The following is a 20,191-nucleotide window of genomic DNA, read 5'->3' on the forward strand; positions in this document are numbered from 1 at the left end:
AAAAAAATAAAAAATAAATAAATAAATAAAAAATTAAAAAATTAAGGTGGTGCCATATAAGCAAGTGTGGCCAGCCATTTGGATTTAATTCAGAACGAGGAACATATAAATTCAGCTAAATATGATGGCTAGCCCGTAGAATCTTGATTCAGAGGAAGATGCTTAGACAAAACCAAGGCTAAACGCACAAGAAAACAACCAAAAAAAGAAGCAGCAGCCATTCACCTGATGTTTCACCGTTAATTTGCAGCCTCAAAGTTTTTCAGAGTAAACTTCGTGGAGATAGAAATCATGAACTTTCTATTTGCGTAAGGTAAGACTGACTATTTTTAAAAATAAATCCATGCACAGTACAGTAGGATAGATGCCTAACAAAGTGTGAATTCTGGCACAAAAACCTCACTTGGGAATCACAAATTTGTAGCCCTACAGCCTGAAAAGGCAAAGGGAATTGTGGTATATAGTTGTCGCAATAATCTTTCAAAAGAGAGTCGATGATCAAATAATGCCAGCACTATTAGATTGTTGCTAATACAAAGGATCAACTGGGCAAGTTACAAAACTCTTCAATCTAAAAAAAATTGGTGCATCATATCGAAAGCAAGCAGTCCATAGAGGAAAATTACTGCAGAAACTTTTCTGCAACCAATACAACAAGCTAGAGTTACTGCAATTATATATCAAGTGATTAAAAAAAAGAGAGCAGGATCAAATAATGGCAGAGTATTAGATTGTTGCAAGTACAAAGGATCAACTGGGAAATTACAAAACTCTTTCATCTAAAAGAATTGGCGCACCAAAACGAAAGCAAGCCATTATAGAGCAAAATTACTGCAGAAATCTTTTCTGCAACCAATACTACAAGCTTGAGTTGTGGCAATTATCAAGTGATTCTAAATATAAGCCATGATTTGCTCAAATAAAGAGAGAATTCCGGGCATTACTTCATCCACTAATAATCTGAAACCTCACCAACCAAGAACCCGAGCAAAGAAAAGAAGAGATACGATCACTTCATATTGGGGCAACAGGCAAATGATGCTTCCGATATGTGGGGATGAAACCAGGGCAGAGCTACCAGATATTGCCAAAATGTCACATTCGCTCTATGCATGAAGGTAGTGATGCAACTTGTACAACAACACTTTTCCACCAGCATTTCCCATGGCCATGAAACCACCACCAGGACTGAAATCCAAACAGCGTGGATAATGTAGAGACATATTAAGTGGAGGCCAGTTTGAAAATACAGTAAATGATGGCACATGTATCAACTTTAAACTGTTCTTCTTCATGTTAGAAGAAATAGCCAATATTTGAGCATCATTATTAAATTTCAGAAAATCCACTTTGGTGGTTAGATTTTCTATGGTCTTGATAGGTTTTCTCTTGCCCCCTAAGAACTCCTCTCTGTTGTAAATATTAACAATCCCACTGTCTGAACCAGCTGCAAACAGTTTGCCATTTGGGGAAGTGCAGAGAGCCGTACCATTCATGCAACCTTCATCTACACCCTTATGGAAGCAAGCCCTTGTTCTCAAATCCCAGTGGTACACCTGGCCATCACCGCCAGAGCTCAATAATTGCTGCCCATCATCAGCAAAAGCTAAAGACCGAACTGTTCCATTCATCTTTAGTGTCCCTATCAGTTCCTTCGTTTTGGTAGAAACCAGCAAGATATAACCTTCATTTCCCACAAAGGCAATTGTACTAGAATCAGGGGAAACCTCAAAATGTTCCAAGCTTTTCTCCTCCCTGCCAACCAGGGGACCTATTTTATCGATGGTTGCTTTTACTAAATCAAAGCTGTAGAAGAACTTTCTCCTTCCTGCTATAATAACCTGAGACCCATCAGGCACAAAAGATGCCTTTCGAACGGGGCAATCATCAAGGAAGATACTTTGGATCTTGGTATTGCGTTTGCCATCAATTTGATAAAATCTAAGCCTTCGATCCAATCCTGCAGTAAGTAGCAATTGAGCATTTCGATGGAACTGGACTGAATTTATTGGACCCTTCGAAGGATCCTCTACATTTCCATCTACAAGTCTTGAGTATTCAAGAAGTCCAGGCAACAATTTTGAACTGCTTTTCACAACAAGGTCTTCATTTGTTCGAAGGATATCCTCAACAGCTTCAACATCCTTGTAACCACGGGCCAGTACTGCCCCATTTTCTTCATCTGATGACTCATCATCAAAAGATGAATCATGCCTTGCTCGTGAATCAAGTTCGGCCCACTCTGTTCTGGGGTTCAGCTTAGCATGTTGAGCCCTCAATCTCGACACATACTCTGAACCAGAAATCAAACTCTCATCCTCTTCCTTCCTCAGTTTCCTTAATCTGTTAACTTGAGCAATATTTATGTTGGTTTTTTCCTCTTCCTCGTCTGCCCAGACAGGTTTTCTTTGCTTAGTTTCCTCCTCATCACTACTTCTTTCTGAGAATTCTCCATCCTCTTCATAAACAGAGAGCATACTGTTTGCAGAACGGTCCGTAAAAAATAAAGCAGAACCTTTCTCAGCTCTGTCTTGAATGTCCTCGCCATCTTCCTTCCCAAACTCAACAGGGGAATACAGAGAGCCAAACAAAGAGTTCTCCAGCTTCTTCATTTCTCTTTCTTGCTCAATTACCAGCTTCTCATCCTCATCCTTGCGCTCTTTCTTTCTCTTATTCGCCCTCAAAACATCCAAATCTCCTTTTTCAGTGTCTTCACTTCCTTGCAGAAATGAAGGCTCATCAGCATCCTCCCTTTTTGTCTTGTTGGCTCTACTTTTAGGGAGAATCTTTTGAGATATTAAACTCATCTTTCACAAGACAAATCCTGCCTCTGCAAAACCAAAGTAAACATAGTTTAATCTAAAAATTATATCAAGAAATGGAAATTTAGTGCTCAGGGCTAATCATAAATTATTTTTCATTTTGATCCACTGTCTATGTACAATTTTGAACAACTAGGAAAATATTAATTCCAGAATACAAAATATGAAACTACATTTCTTAAAGCACTCCCGATTAAACACACACACACGGCCGAGACCAAAATACAGGTAAGAAAGGCTGCCATACAGGGCATTGTATGGTTGAACCTGTACAAAACCTGAAGAAGTTGTATACATCTAAAAGCTCCAGCTAGATGGAATACACAAACTGGTAAAGTCTTATAGTTCTGAACAACACACCTGGAACAGGTCAAGTTTCTTACACGCGAAACCTCCTTCCTCCAACTCAAAAAATGAAATCTGAAATAAAATAAATCAGGTCAATGTGAAAATTTCAAATTTACAATGATAACAACCAGAAGAAAGTTTCCGCTAAACGATGTTTGATCATGCTTTTTGACTTCATAATTTACAAACGAAGCAGGGGAGCATACTTCAAAGAACAAGATCCCCGGCCCCTGCTAAATATCACTAAAAGCAAATAAAGCATGAACTGAAGAGGGCAGGCATTGAAAAAGAAAAATAAGGATATTGGAGACCAGCAACCATGTTAGATTCAATCGGACCTTAGGAAAAATGCCATCAAAACTTATCAGGCCATTTGAAAACGATACATTCAGTAAACACCAATTCAAAGTAACGTACTTTTTAACTTAAATCAGAACCCGATTCAACTAATTATCAAAAAACCCAAAAGAAAAAAAAAAAAAAAAACAACAACAACAACAACAACCCTTTTATATTATCTTCTACGGTTCTACTGGGTATCCAAATCCACGGTTACAAACCCAAAGAGAAGGGTAATATACTTTGCGAGTATATTTCATTCTCACATGACTTCGCTCCATAAAAACCCACGTTTTTGCTTCAAGAAAGCAAAATTAAACACTTCATAACTCGAAAATGAACGGTTAACATAAAATAAACAAAAATATATGGGAAACATGGTCAACAGAATCACACAAACTGAAAACAAAAACATTAAAAACATCGGAGAATTGCTAGTGAACTCTAAAAGTGACAGCAAAACAAAGGTGGTGTTGATAACTGCTTACCTTTCACACGGGTAATGGACGTAGAAAAGCCGCCGGAGCGAGCAAACCACGGAACGGAGAGAGAGAGGGAAGGGGAGAGAGACAGAGAGGGAATAAGAGGCAGTAGGGTTTTAGGTTTTAGTTGCCGATGAGAAGAAGAGAAGCAACGAAGCGGCGTCGTGTTGTATGTGAGGTAATGGGCCTTATGTCATTCACCCATCATGTGTGAGCCAGTACAAGTCTACTGTGTGGACCGGGTATGACCCATCATGTGTGAGCCCGTATAAGTCTATTGTGTGGACTAGGTAGAAGGCCAACAATTTTTTATATGACTTGTAAATTTAGTAAAAACTTAATATAAAATTAGTGAGTTAGGGTTAAATTAATTAATTTGCTTAATTAAATAAATTTGACTATGATTAACCTATATAATCTTATACTCATGCATCGATATGACCCGATACACGACATATAGGTTGTCAATTTTTAACACAACTCGCAAACCTAACATGAAATTAACGGGCTAAAATTAAGAAATATGACCCATTTAATTAAATTGTTTGAGTTAAAGTGGATTTTTATAGTCTTATATTCATACTTTAACACCGTCTCCAAGAAATTTCAGCCTCTTTCTTCTGCTTCTTTTTATCCTTTTATCTTTTTTTTTCATCTTCTCTGCTGCTGCTTGTTTGATTTTGATCGAAAAGAATAAACTCGATCCATTATGTTTCTTTGCTTAAAATTAAATACTTTCTTATTTATTTGGGGCAGATTTTTTTATGATATTTAAATTTTGAACCACTCTATTTTGATATGCTATGATGATACCGAATATATTAAACCTAAATATATACTATAATAATTATTTTTTAAAAAAAAAAAAAAAAAAGGAAAACACATATTCAGTAATTAGGATTGAGTTTTTTATTTTAATAGTTAGGTCCTTAGACTTTTCTTTAATTTTAAATAAGTCATTATGTCACCCAACCATCCAATAAATCAACAATATATCATGTAAGACAAATCAAATAATTTCATATAGCTCTTATTTGCCCGATGATCATATCCTAACTATACGTACCACCACGTGGCATATATAATTATTTTAAATTACAAATATACCTCAAAATTTTTAAAAAAGATATACAATTAAACAAGAAATAATGTTGAATGAATTAAAGAGAAGCCAGGCCTAATTGGTTGAGGTGGTGGTGGACGTCGGAAGAGTGATCATCGAGCTTAGGGCGTTCAGGCTGCACCCAACGCCCATCCCTGCTCCTCACCATGCCCTTGTTCTCATCTTGCCTCCAGTAAGGTGGGACCAAGTAATGGTCTTTCAAGAAATCACACGCCTTGTTCACCAGCGCAAGATCTCTTCCACTTGCTAGCACAAATCTATGCCCTTTCCCATGGTATCTGCGCGCATCATCATGTAATTACCACATTTGCACAAACGTCAACAAAACCAACGCTGATTACAAGTAGTCTTGAAATCAATCACCATCATTGCTTGCTTCGATTCCAAGCAATCATATCACATATTACGATAATATATATATATATATATATATATATATAAGAATAGTAATTTACTGGACACGGGCATGCATAAATAGTGTGCACGCCGGTGTTATAATATTATTATTATTTTTTATTTTATTGTTTAAATATTATTTTAATAATATTTTATAATATTATAATACCGGCGAACACACTGTTCATACACGCCGGTGTCTAATAAATCACTACTCATATATATAATGCCTTAAACGAGCATCTTCTAAATAAAAATATCCTATAATTTTGTTTATCTATATTACTAGTATTCCTTACGCATTCGGGATGTTGTATTTACTGAGCATGGCTCGAATTAATTAATGAATTTCAACTTTTCTTATAAAAAAAAAAAAAAAAAAAAAAGACAGCAAATATGAGATAACATTACTTATTATTTATTCATATAATTATAAATTATTTCGTCAGTTTTTAAGTTGTTGGCACATTTTCCAATGTAGGGCCAGTAGGGGTGACTGCCAGTTCCAAGGTCTGACCCCACAGTAATGGACAAATACTCGTAAATCGTAATTCAAAGCACTAGAGTTCACATTTTATAGAGGAATAAATTAAAACGGCTCGTTCAAAATTGGAGAAATAAGTACTAGTTAGAAACATTATGATTTATATATATCAAGAAAACACATGCAGTTTATATTGTAAATTCTTTTATATCATTATTAATCATAATGTTTCTACTTTCTAACAATAAATATTTTTCTGTCAATTCATATCACAGGCCGACAGATTGGCATGACTCTTCTATATGAATGGAGAAAATGGTTGGCATGAATAGTAAAGATTTGACCTTAATGAAAAGTTTTAAAATCTCGAAACCTTGTTTTTAAGCTTTTGCCTAAGAACCAAGTACGGGTTCATTATAATGTGACCAAAGTTTTTCTTTAAATTAAATTTGGATCTTTTTTTTTTTTTTTTTTTAATTTGGTCTATTAAATTGATATGATTTTTACATGCATGTTATATTAAAAATATATATGATTTTTAAATGCTCTATTAAAAATATATGAGATAATTAAAAGTGTATATAAGAACCATATACATTTTGGATGCCGAAAAAAATGTCAAACTAATTTAAAGAAAAACTTCGTTGACTTGAGAAAGAAAAAAACCACCTCCACGTACTCCACTATTCTTTATAATCCACTAGCATCAAATTGCTTGTAAGCTTATCTGACTCGGATCTTATAGTATATATAATGTCTGTTTTTTGGGTAAGGATCTTATATTATTGTGTCGCTACCATTCCAATTCATAACCACAAACGATAGAAACTAGTGTGAGTAATTTATCATCTTGGCTCTTCGTTTTTATTAATGGCTTCCATGCAAGTTGTAGTTTTAAACAAATGAAAAAAGATCTCCGTATTTGAATAACAGATCTGGGGCTCTCGATTCCATAAGTTTCTTGTCACATGTGCACTGCCTTGCTTGTTTTTATATTCTTTTTTATTATTATTTTTAATTTTTGTATGCATTAAATTATATATGGATATTGTTTTAGTTAATAATTAGTTGGTATGTGAGAAGTGTGTCTCTACAGCACAACTGGTTAAACTATTGACATGTCGTAAAGCCTGTAATTAATCAAATTCTTTGTTACAAGAAATTGGATCAAGGGACGTATAAATGGAAAATTTTGAGATCATCATATTCATGCATAATTTTAAAAAAAAATAAATAAATAAATGAATTAAAAAAGCTTACCCATCAAGCAAATGCAGGTGAGCCTCCAAATTATGTGCAGAAACCGGATCGGCATTCTGCTTCAAAAACGGGGAGTTTTTGTGATCCAAGCCAAGCTCAACCCCAACGTGCGAGTAACTCCATGGCAACCCCTCGGCCCACTTCATCACCATCGGCGGAACTTGCTCGTTGAAGAAAAGCCCCGGCGACTTTGGCACCACGTCGTGAATATTCACCACCCTTAAAACCTTGAGCCCCAACGTCTCAAGCCTCTCCTTGAACCTTACGTTCCCCACTCTCGGACCCGCAAACGAAAACACGCACACCGGCACCGCACTGCCGTCCGGTAACACATTCAACCCCGTCTCCACGATATCATACGCGCTTAGAACGGCCAGCGCCGCCCCTAGACTATGCCCTGTGAAGGTAATGCTTACTTCTTCGCCTGCGTACACGTCCAGCAACCTTTTCACCTCGCTCAATATTTGCTCTCTCGCCGAGAACTTGCAAAACCGGCACGCCTCGTCTTTGTCCGTGTAGAGGTCTAAAAACCCAGATTCGGCTTTCACCGTCGGATCCGGACATGGGATTTTGTTGGAAGAGATTGGCTTGAGGAAATCCATTAGGTCTGCAATCCACTCCAGCCTTGTCACCGTGCCTCTCCATGCTATGGTTATATCACGGCGGCCTAAAAGTCTTGTCGTTTCGTCGTTGGAAACGGCGACGTATCCGATCCAGTTAGCGTTCTTGCTCCACACCTTAGGCCACCGCGACTTCTTGAAGAAGTTTGGCAGATTGATGTTTGAGGTTGCGAAGATGTAGCGAGAGACGTCGTAGCCCTGGTGTGACGTCATTCCTAGGGAGTCAAAGAAATCGTGACGCATGAACCTACAGCTTCCGCAGTACTTGGAAAAGGGGTCGAAATCGAAGGCGTCGTAACATGCCTGCGCCATGTCGCCGTACCTGATTAGCTCCGATCGAAGAAGCGGGTCCATTGGATCGAGCAGGCCGACCCAGTCATCTTGGCCGTGGATTTCACGCCACGCGTCGGCTAGTTGGCGCTCCGGCAGCTGGGAAGTACTGGTATAAGCTTCTTCGTCTTCTTCTACTAGGTCGGTAATAACGGCCGACAGGGAGTCGCTTGTTTTGGATAGCACCTTGCATATTGTGGGTGTTGTTTTTGTGGCAACTTTTGGAACTCCAAGTTGGTGGGTTATGGATTGGAGGTGGGTGTGCCTGGGTGTGGGGAAGGGAAGGAGAGTGTGAGATAGGGAAATGGCCGCCATTGAAGAGACTGAACAAAAGTTAGATTCGTGAAAATAGTGGAGATGGGGAAAGGTGGGTGGCATCTATTGAGAGGCTGCAGAGTGCAGATAGAATAGAATAGAAAAATGGGTCTCCATTACCGATGCAGCTATCCTATTTATATAATCATGATTGAATAGTTTATTAATGATCACGTTATTCATGTGGGAACCGGATCTTTGAAGTTTGAACCGGAGAGTAGCTAATTCTTCTAAATGAAAAAGTAGAATATTTGTCATGTTATTTCATAAAATTTGGATAAAATTTTATTCAACTTATTCTAATAATAAGTGTTAAATGTCGCATAACACTGCAACAGGTAAGAGACACGTATTTTCTTATAAAATTTATTTCCTTCCAACGAGCATTTATGCTTTGTCTTGGTCATGGTCATCAAGGGGGACTAGTCTTTATGATTGATTTCAATGAAGTTCTGGGATTCTGGAAAATGGGTAGTTCAAATATTATTGAGGAATTAATGGACTGTTTGCGAGGAAGCATGCAATCACCACTTGTGGTCAATAATTAGCTGTCCTGGTCATTTATGGTAAAAAAATAGAGCTTGTGGTCAATAATCAGCTGCCGCCTGTCAGGGTCATGGTAAAAAAAAAAAAAGATAAATTCTATAATTTTATGGGCGGAAATATCATATGCTTGAATTATATGTAAATTAATATAATAATTTTTGAAATTGAAGAGTTCATTTGATAATGACTCTTATTACAGGTAATTACAAGACATTTAACCCTAACATGATTTTTAAAATTAACTATTTAGGATATTATGGAAAAAGTGGTCACTTCTTGCTTTCATTTTCATACGTACGTACCTAGATAGCTCGTAGCTTTTTTATGACCAACACTTTATTCGTAACCTCTAAAGTCACCTGCTTTCTTAATCATGGTGTGTGGGTGGCTGACGTTTACGATGTTAGATATGGAAAAAGCTGCTTGCTTTCCTTTTCATACTTCATAGTTCATGTATATCTTTTTACTAGCACTAATTATCCCAAGGGGAGGGGGGGTGTGGTCAAGTTCGTTTTCGGGCTCTTTCATGTGCGCAACAATCACAAAGAGATCGACTTGGCAAATAATCAAAAGAAAACAATATTCGAGATCAGCGTTACAGCTGTTGATGTCTGATCGGATCTCTATAATTGTCTGTCCTATGCAATGACGCTGACAATTGATAAAAATTTCAACTGCTTGTTTGATCAGTATTCAGACCGTCTCTTCTCATTATCTTTTCATATTAGCAATCTTGATAAGAGGGCAAGAGGGAGTGATCAGCTGCAATATGGAAAGGTAATGAGAAGAGAAATGTTTTGTCTAATTGAATGCAGAGAGAAAGGTACTAATCATCTTTGGAGGGTTTGATTACCGACGGGTCTAGTAGCGTCCATTTGACGAAGAGCCAAGCAAATTTTTAAGAGTATCGGGTTCAGCCGTCCACAACCTAGCTTGCTGCCAAAATTCGAGTGCACCACCACCCATAGATAGCACCCAGCAATCGATTTCTCCTACTCCAACTCAGTTACGATCTATATAATAAAGGAAGCATAAGTGATCACTTAGGTATGCAACGTTGACTCTAGCCAAATTCTATCTACATTGTTTTTCCTAATTCACTTTCACTGACTTGGATGTTAGAGCGTGTTGTGTACGAAATTACAATATAGGATCTTAAAGAAGCAGAAAATAGTAGAATAGAAAATAAATCAATCTTCGGCTTAACAAACATATATTTATTAGTGAAGACGATTCGGAATAAATTCACTAACAAAAGATGGAGTACAAAGCTAACGGAGAGAAAATCACTCAAAACCTAAATCTCCAATACACGTAAATCTCACTTTCACACAAAAGAGAAAAAAAATTGACAAAAAAAACCCTCTTCTTTCCTAAGTGCCACAAGGCACAACAAAATGAGAAAACCTAATGAGATATGTGGCTTCTAATTTTTGTCTCTCTCACTGTGACTATGTGGCATGCTCTTCTTTTATAGGTCACAAAGTCGGTAAGCAAAGACTCCAAAATTGAGTAGAATAAGGACTACACACGTGGGCACAAAACCAACTCCTACGAGGAGTCAAATAGGCGGTGCAGACAAATCCAACTACAACTTGGAAAATAATTCTTGATACAAAATTTCTTCCCTAACACATTACACCAAAAGTCTTATCTGGGTTTACATATATATATGCTTGGCAGCAACTTGTAATAGGCGTGCAATATTTCTTTTCCAAAAGCTGGAACTGGATATTGTTTATGATGGTGGCATCTTCATAATCTCGAAATATGTTAACTAATTAACTTTGGTTATTCCATCTAGGTAAAGCCACGAGATTGCTTTTTCCCACTCTCATGTTTAGTGTCATGATGCTGGTATGATACGTGATAAATATGTTAGAACATAGTTCAAAAATGTTAAATAATGTGACATCATTTAGAGATTGAGATCTCTAGCAATTTGTTAGCACATTGTGAAATAGAATATCACACACTTAATATCTATCACGATCATAACTGTATTATATATAATTATTTCAAAGCATCTTATGTTAGTCGGTCTAAATTGATACTCATTTTATTTAAGATATAGGTCTTACTTATACGCTAGATCTGACTCTTATTTCCTCATAAAATTTCACTATTTCAACGAAGAACCACGCAACCTCAAGTAAGAGACAATAATTTATGTGGTCTAGGGACAGTCAAATAAATGAGAAATTCATTATCAATTGATGAAATTACAATAAGAGAATCCTAGACACACGTCTCCATAATCTCACACCCAAACAAACTATGTGAAAGAACTCCAAATACTTTGCATGATCAATTATACATATTGCAAGAGATGGTGTAAAAATACCCGTGTTCATGGAAAACATAAGGGAAAGTTTTGATTTACAAGTCATAAGTGATTTATAGTTAAATAAACACGAGTTTATCTCTCAGGTTTGTTTAATTATCATTTATTGCAATTCCCAAAAGTAATGATTTTGCAGAATTCATTATGACTTGTAATATAGGTGTAATGCAATCAAAATTAAAATATTTAGTTAATCCTTTATATAAACTTTTGGTTAACACAAAATTAAATGTAATGCAATTGATACTTTTGTCTATTATGTTTAGTCCAATAATTTAATGGCGCGACACGTCAAAGCAATCAATAACTGCCACGTGTTGCATTTGCCCAATTAATATTATTTTTGTTAAAAAAAAAAAAAGTTAAACAAAAATAAAAGTAGAAAAAATAGAGGATGACTCGACCACCCCCTTTAGTCACAAGGCATATGGGATACTTGTCATATTGTAATTAAACTTGACGTACGTGTCATGCCATTAAATTATTTGACAGAACATTGATGTCATGAAAGTATCAACTGCGTTTATTAGATATTCATAGATATCATTTGCGATATTTTTTTAATTCGAATAATTTGTTTGATTTCACATTAAACTAAAATACTACAAAAGTAATTGACTTTCTTTCTTTTTTTGCTGTAAATATTCATATGCATACTAAATAACGGATCAAGTTTGGCATACTAAACAGTGAATATATGTGAAAAATGTAGGGGTGAAAAGGCGGTTACGGTTAGTGGTTATTAGCTAAAATCGCTAACCGTAATTGCCTAGGCGGTTAGTGATTAACCACATTCTCTAACCTCTAATCGCTTTTGAATGAATTTTTTTAAAAAATAATAATAAATAAATAAAAAACAAAAACAAAACTAAACGTCATCATTTTTATGGCAATACCCTATTACATATGACGTCATTTATAGAGTTTATACATTTTTATATATTAAAACACTAAAACAATGTAGTTTCGTGTATGTATATATAAATGACCTGCCTTTAAGGTGGTTAGCTATTATAGCAGTTAACGGTTAGTAAGCGATTATTAACGACCCGCCTTTTCGGCTTTAGAAAAAAAGTGATCTTAAATGATCTATCTCAACACACACTAAATATTAAAATGACCTCTCTCAACCCACACTAAATATTAAAATTTATAAATCATATACGTCCATTTTATCTGTTTAAATAATTACAAAAATATTTGAAATAAACATTTAAATGAAAGGCTCACGTTTTTTTGGGGGATAAGAGGAGACCCGCTGGATCATGGACCCAAATTTCCTCCTTCTTTGGGTGAAATTACTACAACAGTCAACTCCACCCTCTTTTGCTCTGGATCTGCGATATTCGCGCTACCTTGTCTTTTGACCATCTACACCTTGCTGATGGAAAGCTCATGATGTTTTCGGTGATCATCTATGATGGAATGAGACACAATACACTCGATCGGGACCGTCCAAGTAATCCACCCAGCAAATTAAAATGGATTTATTGTCTTTCACAAGCAATTTCCGATTTTTCATTAGCACATTAATTACATTTCCAACACCGAGCAATAATTCTCAGAATCCATCAAAATCCAAATTAAATGGCAAAATCAAAATCACACAATTTTTTTTTTTTTTTAATGCTTGAGATCCTCTATTTTATACCTACTTTCTTAGGGATTATGCAAAATTAGTCATTATGATTAGCTTAAATTACACATCACACGATTCACACTCCATGTGGTATATATAAAAAATAATTTGTAGGTTCTTGTAGTTGGCATAAATTAAAATCACTATATATGGTATAAAAAATAATTTATAGGTCATCAAGGTATGCTAAAATAACAGTTTAATCCCTAAAATTAATTTCCGTTAAGTAACTTAACAAAATATATCACTTTATCACGTTATACCCAATAAAAATGCGACATGTGTTATTATTAATTTATGACTTTCAAAAATGACAATTAAGATTTTTCACATCATTTACGACGTGAGCTAAGATTACACATCGGCAATAATTCCACGTCATATGGCTACAATAAATTAACCTAATTTCTTATATCACCAAAATTTTACCCGTGCGTAACACTCCCTCATCCTCATCTTTGTCAACCGTTTCACAAAATACTCTCAAATTGTGGCAAGGTCCACAAGGAAAATGAAAATGAGGGATTGTTATGCACAAAGTAAAAGTTTGGGGATAGAAGAGATTATGTTAATTTATTATAGTAGTATGACGTGACAAAGTAACGGATTCTGTTAAGTTACTTGACGAAAATTGATTTTAGAGAGTAAACTGTTATTTTGGCATATTCTAAGGACCTATAAATTACTTTTTATACCACAGTGAGTAATTTATAATTTATGTAAACTACATGGACCTATAAATTATTTATTATACTATATAGAATGATTTGTAATTTAGGCCAATTACATATACCAATTTTTCATTTATCCCATTTTCTTATTCTTTGATGCAACACTTTCATGCAGGCTTCCAAATTACTATGAGAAACTATTAGCGTCAATATTTCTCATATATCATTTTAAAAATAAACTATTAGATTTGTAGGCTTATGTGGATTCCATCTATACAAGTCAATAGTGAACTCGATAAATTTAATAGCCGATCTATTGAATTTGTTAAAAAATATAAAAAATATAAGCAAAATATTGACACAAATTATTTATCAATTATAAATGTTGCAATGTGAGATGTCATTATCTTCTCAAAAAATTTATTGATATTAGTTAATATGAATTAATGTTAGAGATTATATTTGGGGTCCAAATTTGTAGGCAATAAATTTCAGAATCCATCAAAGTCCAAACTGATAGCAAGAAATTAAATGGTAAACCTTTCTTAAATCGTTAACAAATCAATCCCACGTGTTTCACCGAGCCAAGGACATTTTGGTCATAATGGATAACATGGCACGCTCCTCCCTCCCCCTCCTTTTTCTCCTTTTTTTTTTTTTTTTTCAAACACAGCGCGCGAAAATACCCTCAATCTCCCGCGCCTTTCCGACCGCTCCCTCCATCTCTTTCACACACACTCTCTCTCTATCTCACCATTTATGTATTGGCCACCTCAGTAGAGTCCTCTCTCTCTCTTGCTCGCTCTAACACAATGCAAGACCGTCGCCACCAGAACCAATCTCATCTGTCCCCCCGGAGACTCACCACACCCGGTGGTGCCGCCGCGATTATCGTTGCGGAACCCAAGCGCGGCAAGAAGCGCGGGAGTTACACCTGCGGCCGATGTGGCCTCCCCAAGAAGGGACACTCCTGCTACGTCGGCATTACCACCGACACCAACAGCCCCATCAGCAGCACGCCCACGCACGCTCCCGATTTGTCCGTGGCCGTCTCTGCCACGCGCCCTCCGCCGTCGCGTCACTTCCGCCGGGCGCTGTCCTTCGACGAAGATGTCAGCGATGTCCACGGCGGATTCCCGGAGGACGAGGATGGCTTAGACGTGGGCGATACGTTGGCGGATCCGGAGTCCGGCGGTTTTCCGGCGGGGTGTTTGTGGGAGATACTGAGGAGGTTGCCGCCGGCGGGGCTGTTGGCGGCTGCAAGAGTTTGCAAAGGGTGGAGGGAGACGGCGAAGAGGCTGTGGAAGGCGGCGGAGGAGCTCAGGCTTAGGGTTCCGGCCAGAGCTCAGGTCGGGCTTGTTGGATCGGTATTGCAGAAATGCCCGGGGATCGTGAGGCTCTCTCTTAGAATGGAAAGGTTAGGGTTCTCCGATACGGGACGCTATCAGATCTAAGGTTTCATTGGACGGATCGGGTTATTCTAATGGACATTAAGCTTAAACAACGCGAAAAGTTGCTTAAACTAACTGAACAATTGTTTTTGAGAAGAAACGATGACTTAAAAATGAAATGTAGTTTGATCTGTAAAGATCGGCGTGAGAAACGACGTCGTAGTGTTGATCTCTAAAGATCAATGCGATGAATGACGTTATTCTGCTTGATTCATAAGCATTTTGTGGTGCTTCTGATTATAATTTCGAAGTGATCAATGCGGTTTTCGCTTTCAAAAAGCTCTTAAGTGTTTTGAAAGAAAACAAAACTGGATCAAAATGGATTTTGATTTTCTTGATTTTTTTTTTTTTGAAAAATTATCATTATTAATTTTTCTCTGGTGTTGCAGTGATGTGGATGCAACAATGCTAGCTTGCATTGCATTCTCATGCCCTAATCTGGAATTTATGGAGATCTCGAAATCTGAGACTGCGATCAATCGGATCACTGGGTATAATTCCCATTCTTCTTTGAGGTGATAAAACTGCGTTTAAATTGATTGGTTAATTGGGTCTATGATTTTGCAAATGCAGTGATGAATTGGGTCGTTTTGTCGCGGATAAACGATGTCTCAAAAGCCTTAAGATGGAAGGGTGTTCCAATCTTGGGGGTTTTGTTCTTTGTTCGTCCAGTCTTTCTACACTTTGGCTTTCGGATCTATACTCGCTCTCTAAGATGGTGATTGCTTTTTTCTTTTTCTTTTATTACTTTAGATGTGATCTTTCTCTACAATTGTTTTGAGTTTATTTTGTTGTACGTCTTCACACCTATTAGGTTTTCAACTGCCCAAATCTGAATGAGATTTCCCTAGAATTTTCTTGCCAAGAAAATGATAGTACCGATCTTACTACCGTTGTTGATGGTTTGGGAAGGAACTGCCCAAGGCTGCAAAACATACACATTGCATCGGTTCGGCTTTCTCATTCCGTTGTGCTTGCTCTTACGGCTGCACAACTAAGGTTTGTCAAGTGTCCATGGTCTATGTCATCTTTAATGTACTATTTGCCTTTCTTTGCTTTATGTATTTTTTTTTGGCTATTTCCCACGGGAGGCATGTTACTCAACCATAATTTTTTACAAATTCAATAGATTAATTATTAGATTTGTAGATTCACGTGGACTTTACACAAAATCAATGATGGATTCATCCACTCACTATGAAGATTATTAAAATCACTATGAAGATGATTAAAAAAATGAATTTTATCATTTTTCTTTCCACAATATCGCATTTTCTTTTGATCACTGGGAACAATAAGAATAAGCTCAATGGAGATTGTTTCATTGCGACATTGTTCAGGTGGTTGCGAATGCTGTCACTTGTTCTCGGATCTGAAATCACTGATGCATCTGTTGCTGCCATTGCTTCAAGCTATCCGAACTTAGAATTGCTTGACCTTAGTGGGTATGTTTTTCCTTCCAAGTCCAGCTGGATTCAACTATTATTATTTTTTAGTAAGTAATCGAAATATTATTAAAAAGTGAAATATGTACCATTCAACCATTTATAGCATAGTTATTTGATTGTGTTAGTATATAACAAGCTTGCCCAATATTAACAAGCATTGTGAACTGATACTTGAGAAAGGCTTGTACTGAAAGCAAGCACTGCATGTGGAAGCAACATAAAAAAAAGTTTTCAATAAAAATGAGTTCCGCTATATCCTTACATCAGGTTTTGAAGGTAACCATTGTGTCTTGGGATACAGAGGAATAACATTTTATTAGAGGAATCTTTGAACATTCAAGTCCATGTAACTTGCATCATAGTTTGTCTACTGAGTTTTGCTTCAAGTTGGTTTCAAATCTTCAGTTGTAGGCTTTTGAGTGAAAGTGAAAAATGGTAAAATAATGTGTACTTCACGATGATTGCTTCTTCACTTCTCATATTTGAGATTTGGATTTTGATGCGTATTTCCTAATTTCAGATCAAGCATCAGTGATAGTGGCATTGGAATGATCTGCAATGTGTTTCCTGAAACACTTTCACGACTCCTCCTTGCTCTTTGTCCTAACATTACTTCAAGTAATTACCCATTTGAGGCTCTACATCTAATTCATTGTTGGATCTATATATGTCCTAGATGTTTATTTTCACATTGTCTTCTGTTCATAAATCTGTTGTCTATAATTTTCAGGTGGCATTCAGTTTGCCACAGCTCAATTGCCTCTTCTTGAACTCATGGATTGTGGCATGACCATTTGTGATCCCAATTCCCAGAATCCAATCCCTGATGAAAGCAGTGATTCAGCATTAAAGCACATTTCGAACACCAAACTACACCTTATACACCAGAAGCTGATTATCAAGCATAACCGGCTGAAAAAACTCAGTTTGTGGGGTTGTTCTGGCTTAGATGTGAGACATTAATTTTAAAATTAAATTGTATCCTTTTATCCGTATGGTCTTATCTTGGGTTCTTAGTTTGTGAATTTGAATGCAGGCTCTATATTTAAACTGCCCTGCACTGAATGATCTGAATCTAAACTCTTGTAAGAATTTGCATCCAGGTATGTTATTTGAAGCATCATTCTTAAATAATGATCTCTTTGGTCATTGTTTCGATTTCTAAATTATTAAATAACATGAAATTCATTATTATGTTTGCATTCCCAGAGAGATTGTTGCTTCAGTGCCCCACTTTAGAAAGCGTGCATGCTTCAGGTTGTCAAGAGTTGTTGATTGGAACCATTGAACGTCAGGTAAGTTAGAACCCCGAGTACAGCTTGTGTACAAGCTCTGTTTTATATTTTAGAAAACTTAATCTGGGAAATAGATCTACAGAGCTCTCATAGCCAACATGATCGCAGCATTATCCAAATTCTCTGTTCTTCGAACACGAGGAATTGTATTTTTGGTTCCTAGCTAACTTGGTAGGCCACTATAGTAGAAATAGGTTGATAGCAAGCATTTCTCTTACATATAATTGAAGTACAACATTCAAAATTGAAGTTTCATGTTGAGAATAAGTTCTGTAATTCTGCAGAATGACTGATGGTTCATTTTAGGGTGATACGCTAATTTTTGTGCTGCATTCATTTTAAGTTATAAATTCTAAACATTTGATTCTCAAGGGCAGAGTTCTATCACAATCACGGAAAACAATTCATTTTTGCATCGACAATCTTCTTTAATGTCTTATGTTCTATTTGAGATAGAAGAACCACAAGTTAGACTTTGTGGTAGATTGGAAGTAAAACTTCAGATTCTTATCTTAAATTATGGTCCTAATTAATCTTCTAAATCCTGTTGTAGAGTTTAGGGCTGCACAAGTGGTTACAGTTAGCGGTTATTGGCTATAGCCGCTAACCACAACCTCCTTAGACGGTTATCAATTTTTAATAACCGCAACCGTAACTGTCTAGGCAGTTAGCGGTTATTTTATAACCGGTTGTTAATGGTTATTCAAACTAATAACCGGTGATAACCGCTTTTTTTATGAGTTTTTGGGCTTTTAAAGTGTTTTGGGTCATCACTTGGCCTATTTTTTTTGGCTTATTTTAAACATTTTGGGCCAAAGTGTTCCAAAAAAGATGAAAAGAACATGCTGTTTTTGGACTAGACAATGTTTTTGAATAAGATTTGGCTCAAAACATTATATATCATATTATATTTCACATACATACAGTCATACATAGCCAAAATGACTCCGTTTTGAATGTTATATTATAATTATTATTAATATAAAATATATAATATATATTTATATTAATATATATAAGGGTAAACGATTAGCGGTTATTAACCGCTTTTCCCTACCACTAATCGCAACCGCCTTAAGCGGTCAGTGGCTTTTTATAACCGCCAACCAAAAAGGTTAGTGGTTATAAGCGGTTGGCGGAGCGGTTATAACCGCCCGGTTAGAACACCCCTAATAGAGTTGAACCATATTTTAAATTCTTACCCTTAATTCAAGGGGATCAAAACTGATTTCTGCATAGTAACAATAGAAAGTGTTCTTACATGCATTTTTGCTATATATGTTTGCAGGTCAGTGATGACTCTGCTATGGAAAATTTATTACCCTGTAAACGTTTAGCTGATGGATCCAAAAGAGTTCGGGTTCCTCATTTTCTCAGTGCACAGGTAAAGCTGAAAAAACATGTTCAACTGCAGCCACTGTTTGGATCTGGAAACTGGCATGAGATTAGTTTTAGGAATGAAAAGGAATAAAGATAGTCTTTACTATATATTGATCACCTTACTGCTTGAATAAAGTGACTCATGTCCTTGAAATACTACGTTGTCTAACATTGGTTGCCTTAAAACCTATTAGTTCAAGATAGGAACTGTCCTAGTAAGACTATTAGAAGACTATTTCGATGATAAACTAATGCCCTCTTTTAATTATGTGAAGATTACTTTGCTGGAATTCGGTATCTTATTGATGATCATGTTTTCTTTTTACAGTCATATGATGATGATAAGAAGCAAAGGAGGGTCGAGAGGCGGCAGTGTAATGTTCTTTTGAGCTGATCACACATGTTCTCTGGACTTCTATACATGCTCCAATCTCGTCTGTTGTTATGTTAGTTTCCCATGTATTCAAACAGTTTGTAATTTTGTTCAAAATTATGCAAGGGATTGGTGCAATGTAGAATTGCCTTCCCCTTAAAAAAAGAAAAAGAAAAACCCAATTGTTGTTGTTTCGAACTTGAAGCCATGAAAGGAATTTATTAGTTCCACATCTGTGAAATAAAGTTATATCTTAAACTTACCAGTGCCAATGTTTAGAATCATGACATGAATGCTTGAACTTTATGAACCGATGACTTGAAATTTGTGGAAGTATGTAGTGGAAATTGGATCATAGAAAATTGACACCCTTTTTGTGTGGATTAGAACAGAATTTCGCGTGTTTTGTGTTTTGTTTTTTGTCAGTACAATCGACTGTATGCCGGTAGTTCAGTCGAGCACATTTTGCAAAGACAGGAAATGGGTAAGAGTGACTTGCCGGAGGAGCCGGCAAGGAACACTCCA

The 20,191-nt window shown here is 36.4% G+C and overlaps 3 protein-coding genes across 4 annotated transcripts; 1 reads left to right on the forward strand and 2 right to left on the reverse strand.

Annotated features, from left to right (window-relative positions):
• Nucleotides 1-708: 708 nt before the first annotated feature.
• On the reverse strand, nucleotides 709-4,129 carry LOC132166428 (Transducin/WD40 repeat-like superfamily protein). 2 transcript variants are annotated; one of them, XM_059577233.2, is made up of 3 exons: nucleotides 3,998-4,129; nucleotides 3,183-3,242; nucleotides 709-2,830 (listed from the first exon to the last, which is right to left on the reverse strand). In XM_059577233.2, exon 3 carries the CDS (start codon nucleotides 2,805-2,807, stop codon nucleotides 1,107-1,109), a length of 1,701 nt encoding a protein of 566 aa, XP_059433216.2. In that variant the 5' UTR covers nucleotides 2,808-2,830; nucleotides 3,183-3,242; nucleotides 3,998-4,129; the 3' UTR covers nucleotides 709-1,106. The 2 variants fall into 2 exon arrangements, with proteins under 2 accessions (XP_059433216.2, XP_059433217.2); XM_059577234.2 differs by lacking the exon at nucleotides 3,183-3,242.
• An 862-nt stretch (nucleotides 4,130-4,991) lies between these two features.
• Nucleotides 4,992-8,612, reverse strand: LOC132165732 (phospholipase A1-Igamma1, chloroplastic). The gene is made up of 2 exons (XM_059576408.2): nucleotides 7,255-8,612; nucleotides 4,992-5,392 (listed from the first exon to the last, which is right to left on the reverse strand). The coding sequence occupies exons 1-2, from the start codon at nucleotides 8,580-8,582 to the stop codon at nucleotides 5,152-5,154; spliced, it is 1,569 nt and encodes a 522-aa protein (XP_059432391.2). The 5' UTR covers nucleotides 8,583-8,612; the 3' UTR covers nucleotides 4,992-5,151.
• A 5,856-nt stretch (nucleotides 8,613-14,468) lies between these two features.
• FBL17 (RNI-like superfamily protein) lies at nucleotides 14,469-19,929 on the forward strand. The gene is made up of 11 exons (XM_059576888.2): nucleotides 14,469-15,136; nucleotides 15,560-15,661; nucleotides 15,744-15,888; nucleotides 15,985-16,169; nucleotides 16,511-16,615; nucleotides 17,139-17,236; nucleotides 17,349-17,569; nucleotides 17,655-17,721; nucleotides 17,828-17,913; nucleotides 19,202-19,297; nucleotides 19,622-19,929. Exons 1-11 carry the CDS (start codon nucleotides 14,532-14,534, stop codon nucleotides 19,685-19,687), a joined length of 1,776 nt encoding a protein of 591 aa, XP_059432871.2. The 5' UTR covers nucleotides 14,469-14,531; the 3' UTR covers nucleotides 19,688-19,929.
• Nucleotides 19,930-20,191: the final 262 nt, after the last annotated feature.

This window comes from Corylus avellana, chromosome 11 (assembly GCF_965113065.1).
Source record: "Corylus avellana chromosome 11, dhCorAvel1.hap1.2, whole genome shotgun sequence".
Classification (NCBI taxonomy): Eukaryota; Viridiplantae; Streptophyta; class Magnoliopsida; order Fagales; family Betulaceae; genus Corylus; species Corylus avellana.

Coding starts and splice junctions, on each gene's coding strand:
- LOC132166428 (XM_059577234.2), bottom strand. CDS start 2,807: ATGAGTTTAATATCTCAAAAGATTCTCCCTAAAAGTAGAGCCAACAAG.
- LOC132165732 (XM_059576408.2), bottom strand. CDS start 8,582: ATGCCACCCACCTTTCCCCATCTCCACTATTTTCACGAATCTAACTTT. Junction 5,393..7,254: donor CACCTGCATTTGCTTGATGG/GTAAGCTTTTTT, acceptor TGATGCGCGCAG/ATACCATGGGAAAGGGCATA.
- FBL17 (XM_059576888.2), top strand. CDS start 14,532: ATGCAAGACCGTCGCCACCAGAACCAATCTCATCTGTCCCCCCGGAGA. Junction 15,662..15,743: donor GCGATCAATCGGATCACTGG/GTATAATTCCCA, acceptor TTGCAAATGCAG/TGATGAATTGGGTCGTTTTG. Junction 15,889..15,984: donor TATACTCGCTCTCTAAGATG/GTGATTGCTTTT, acceptor CACACCTATTAG/GTTTTCAACTGCCCAAATCT.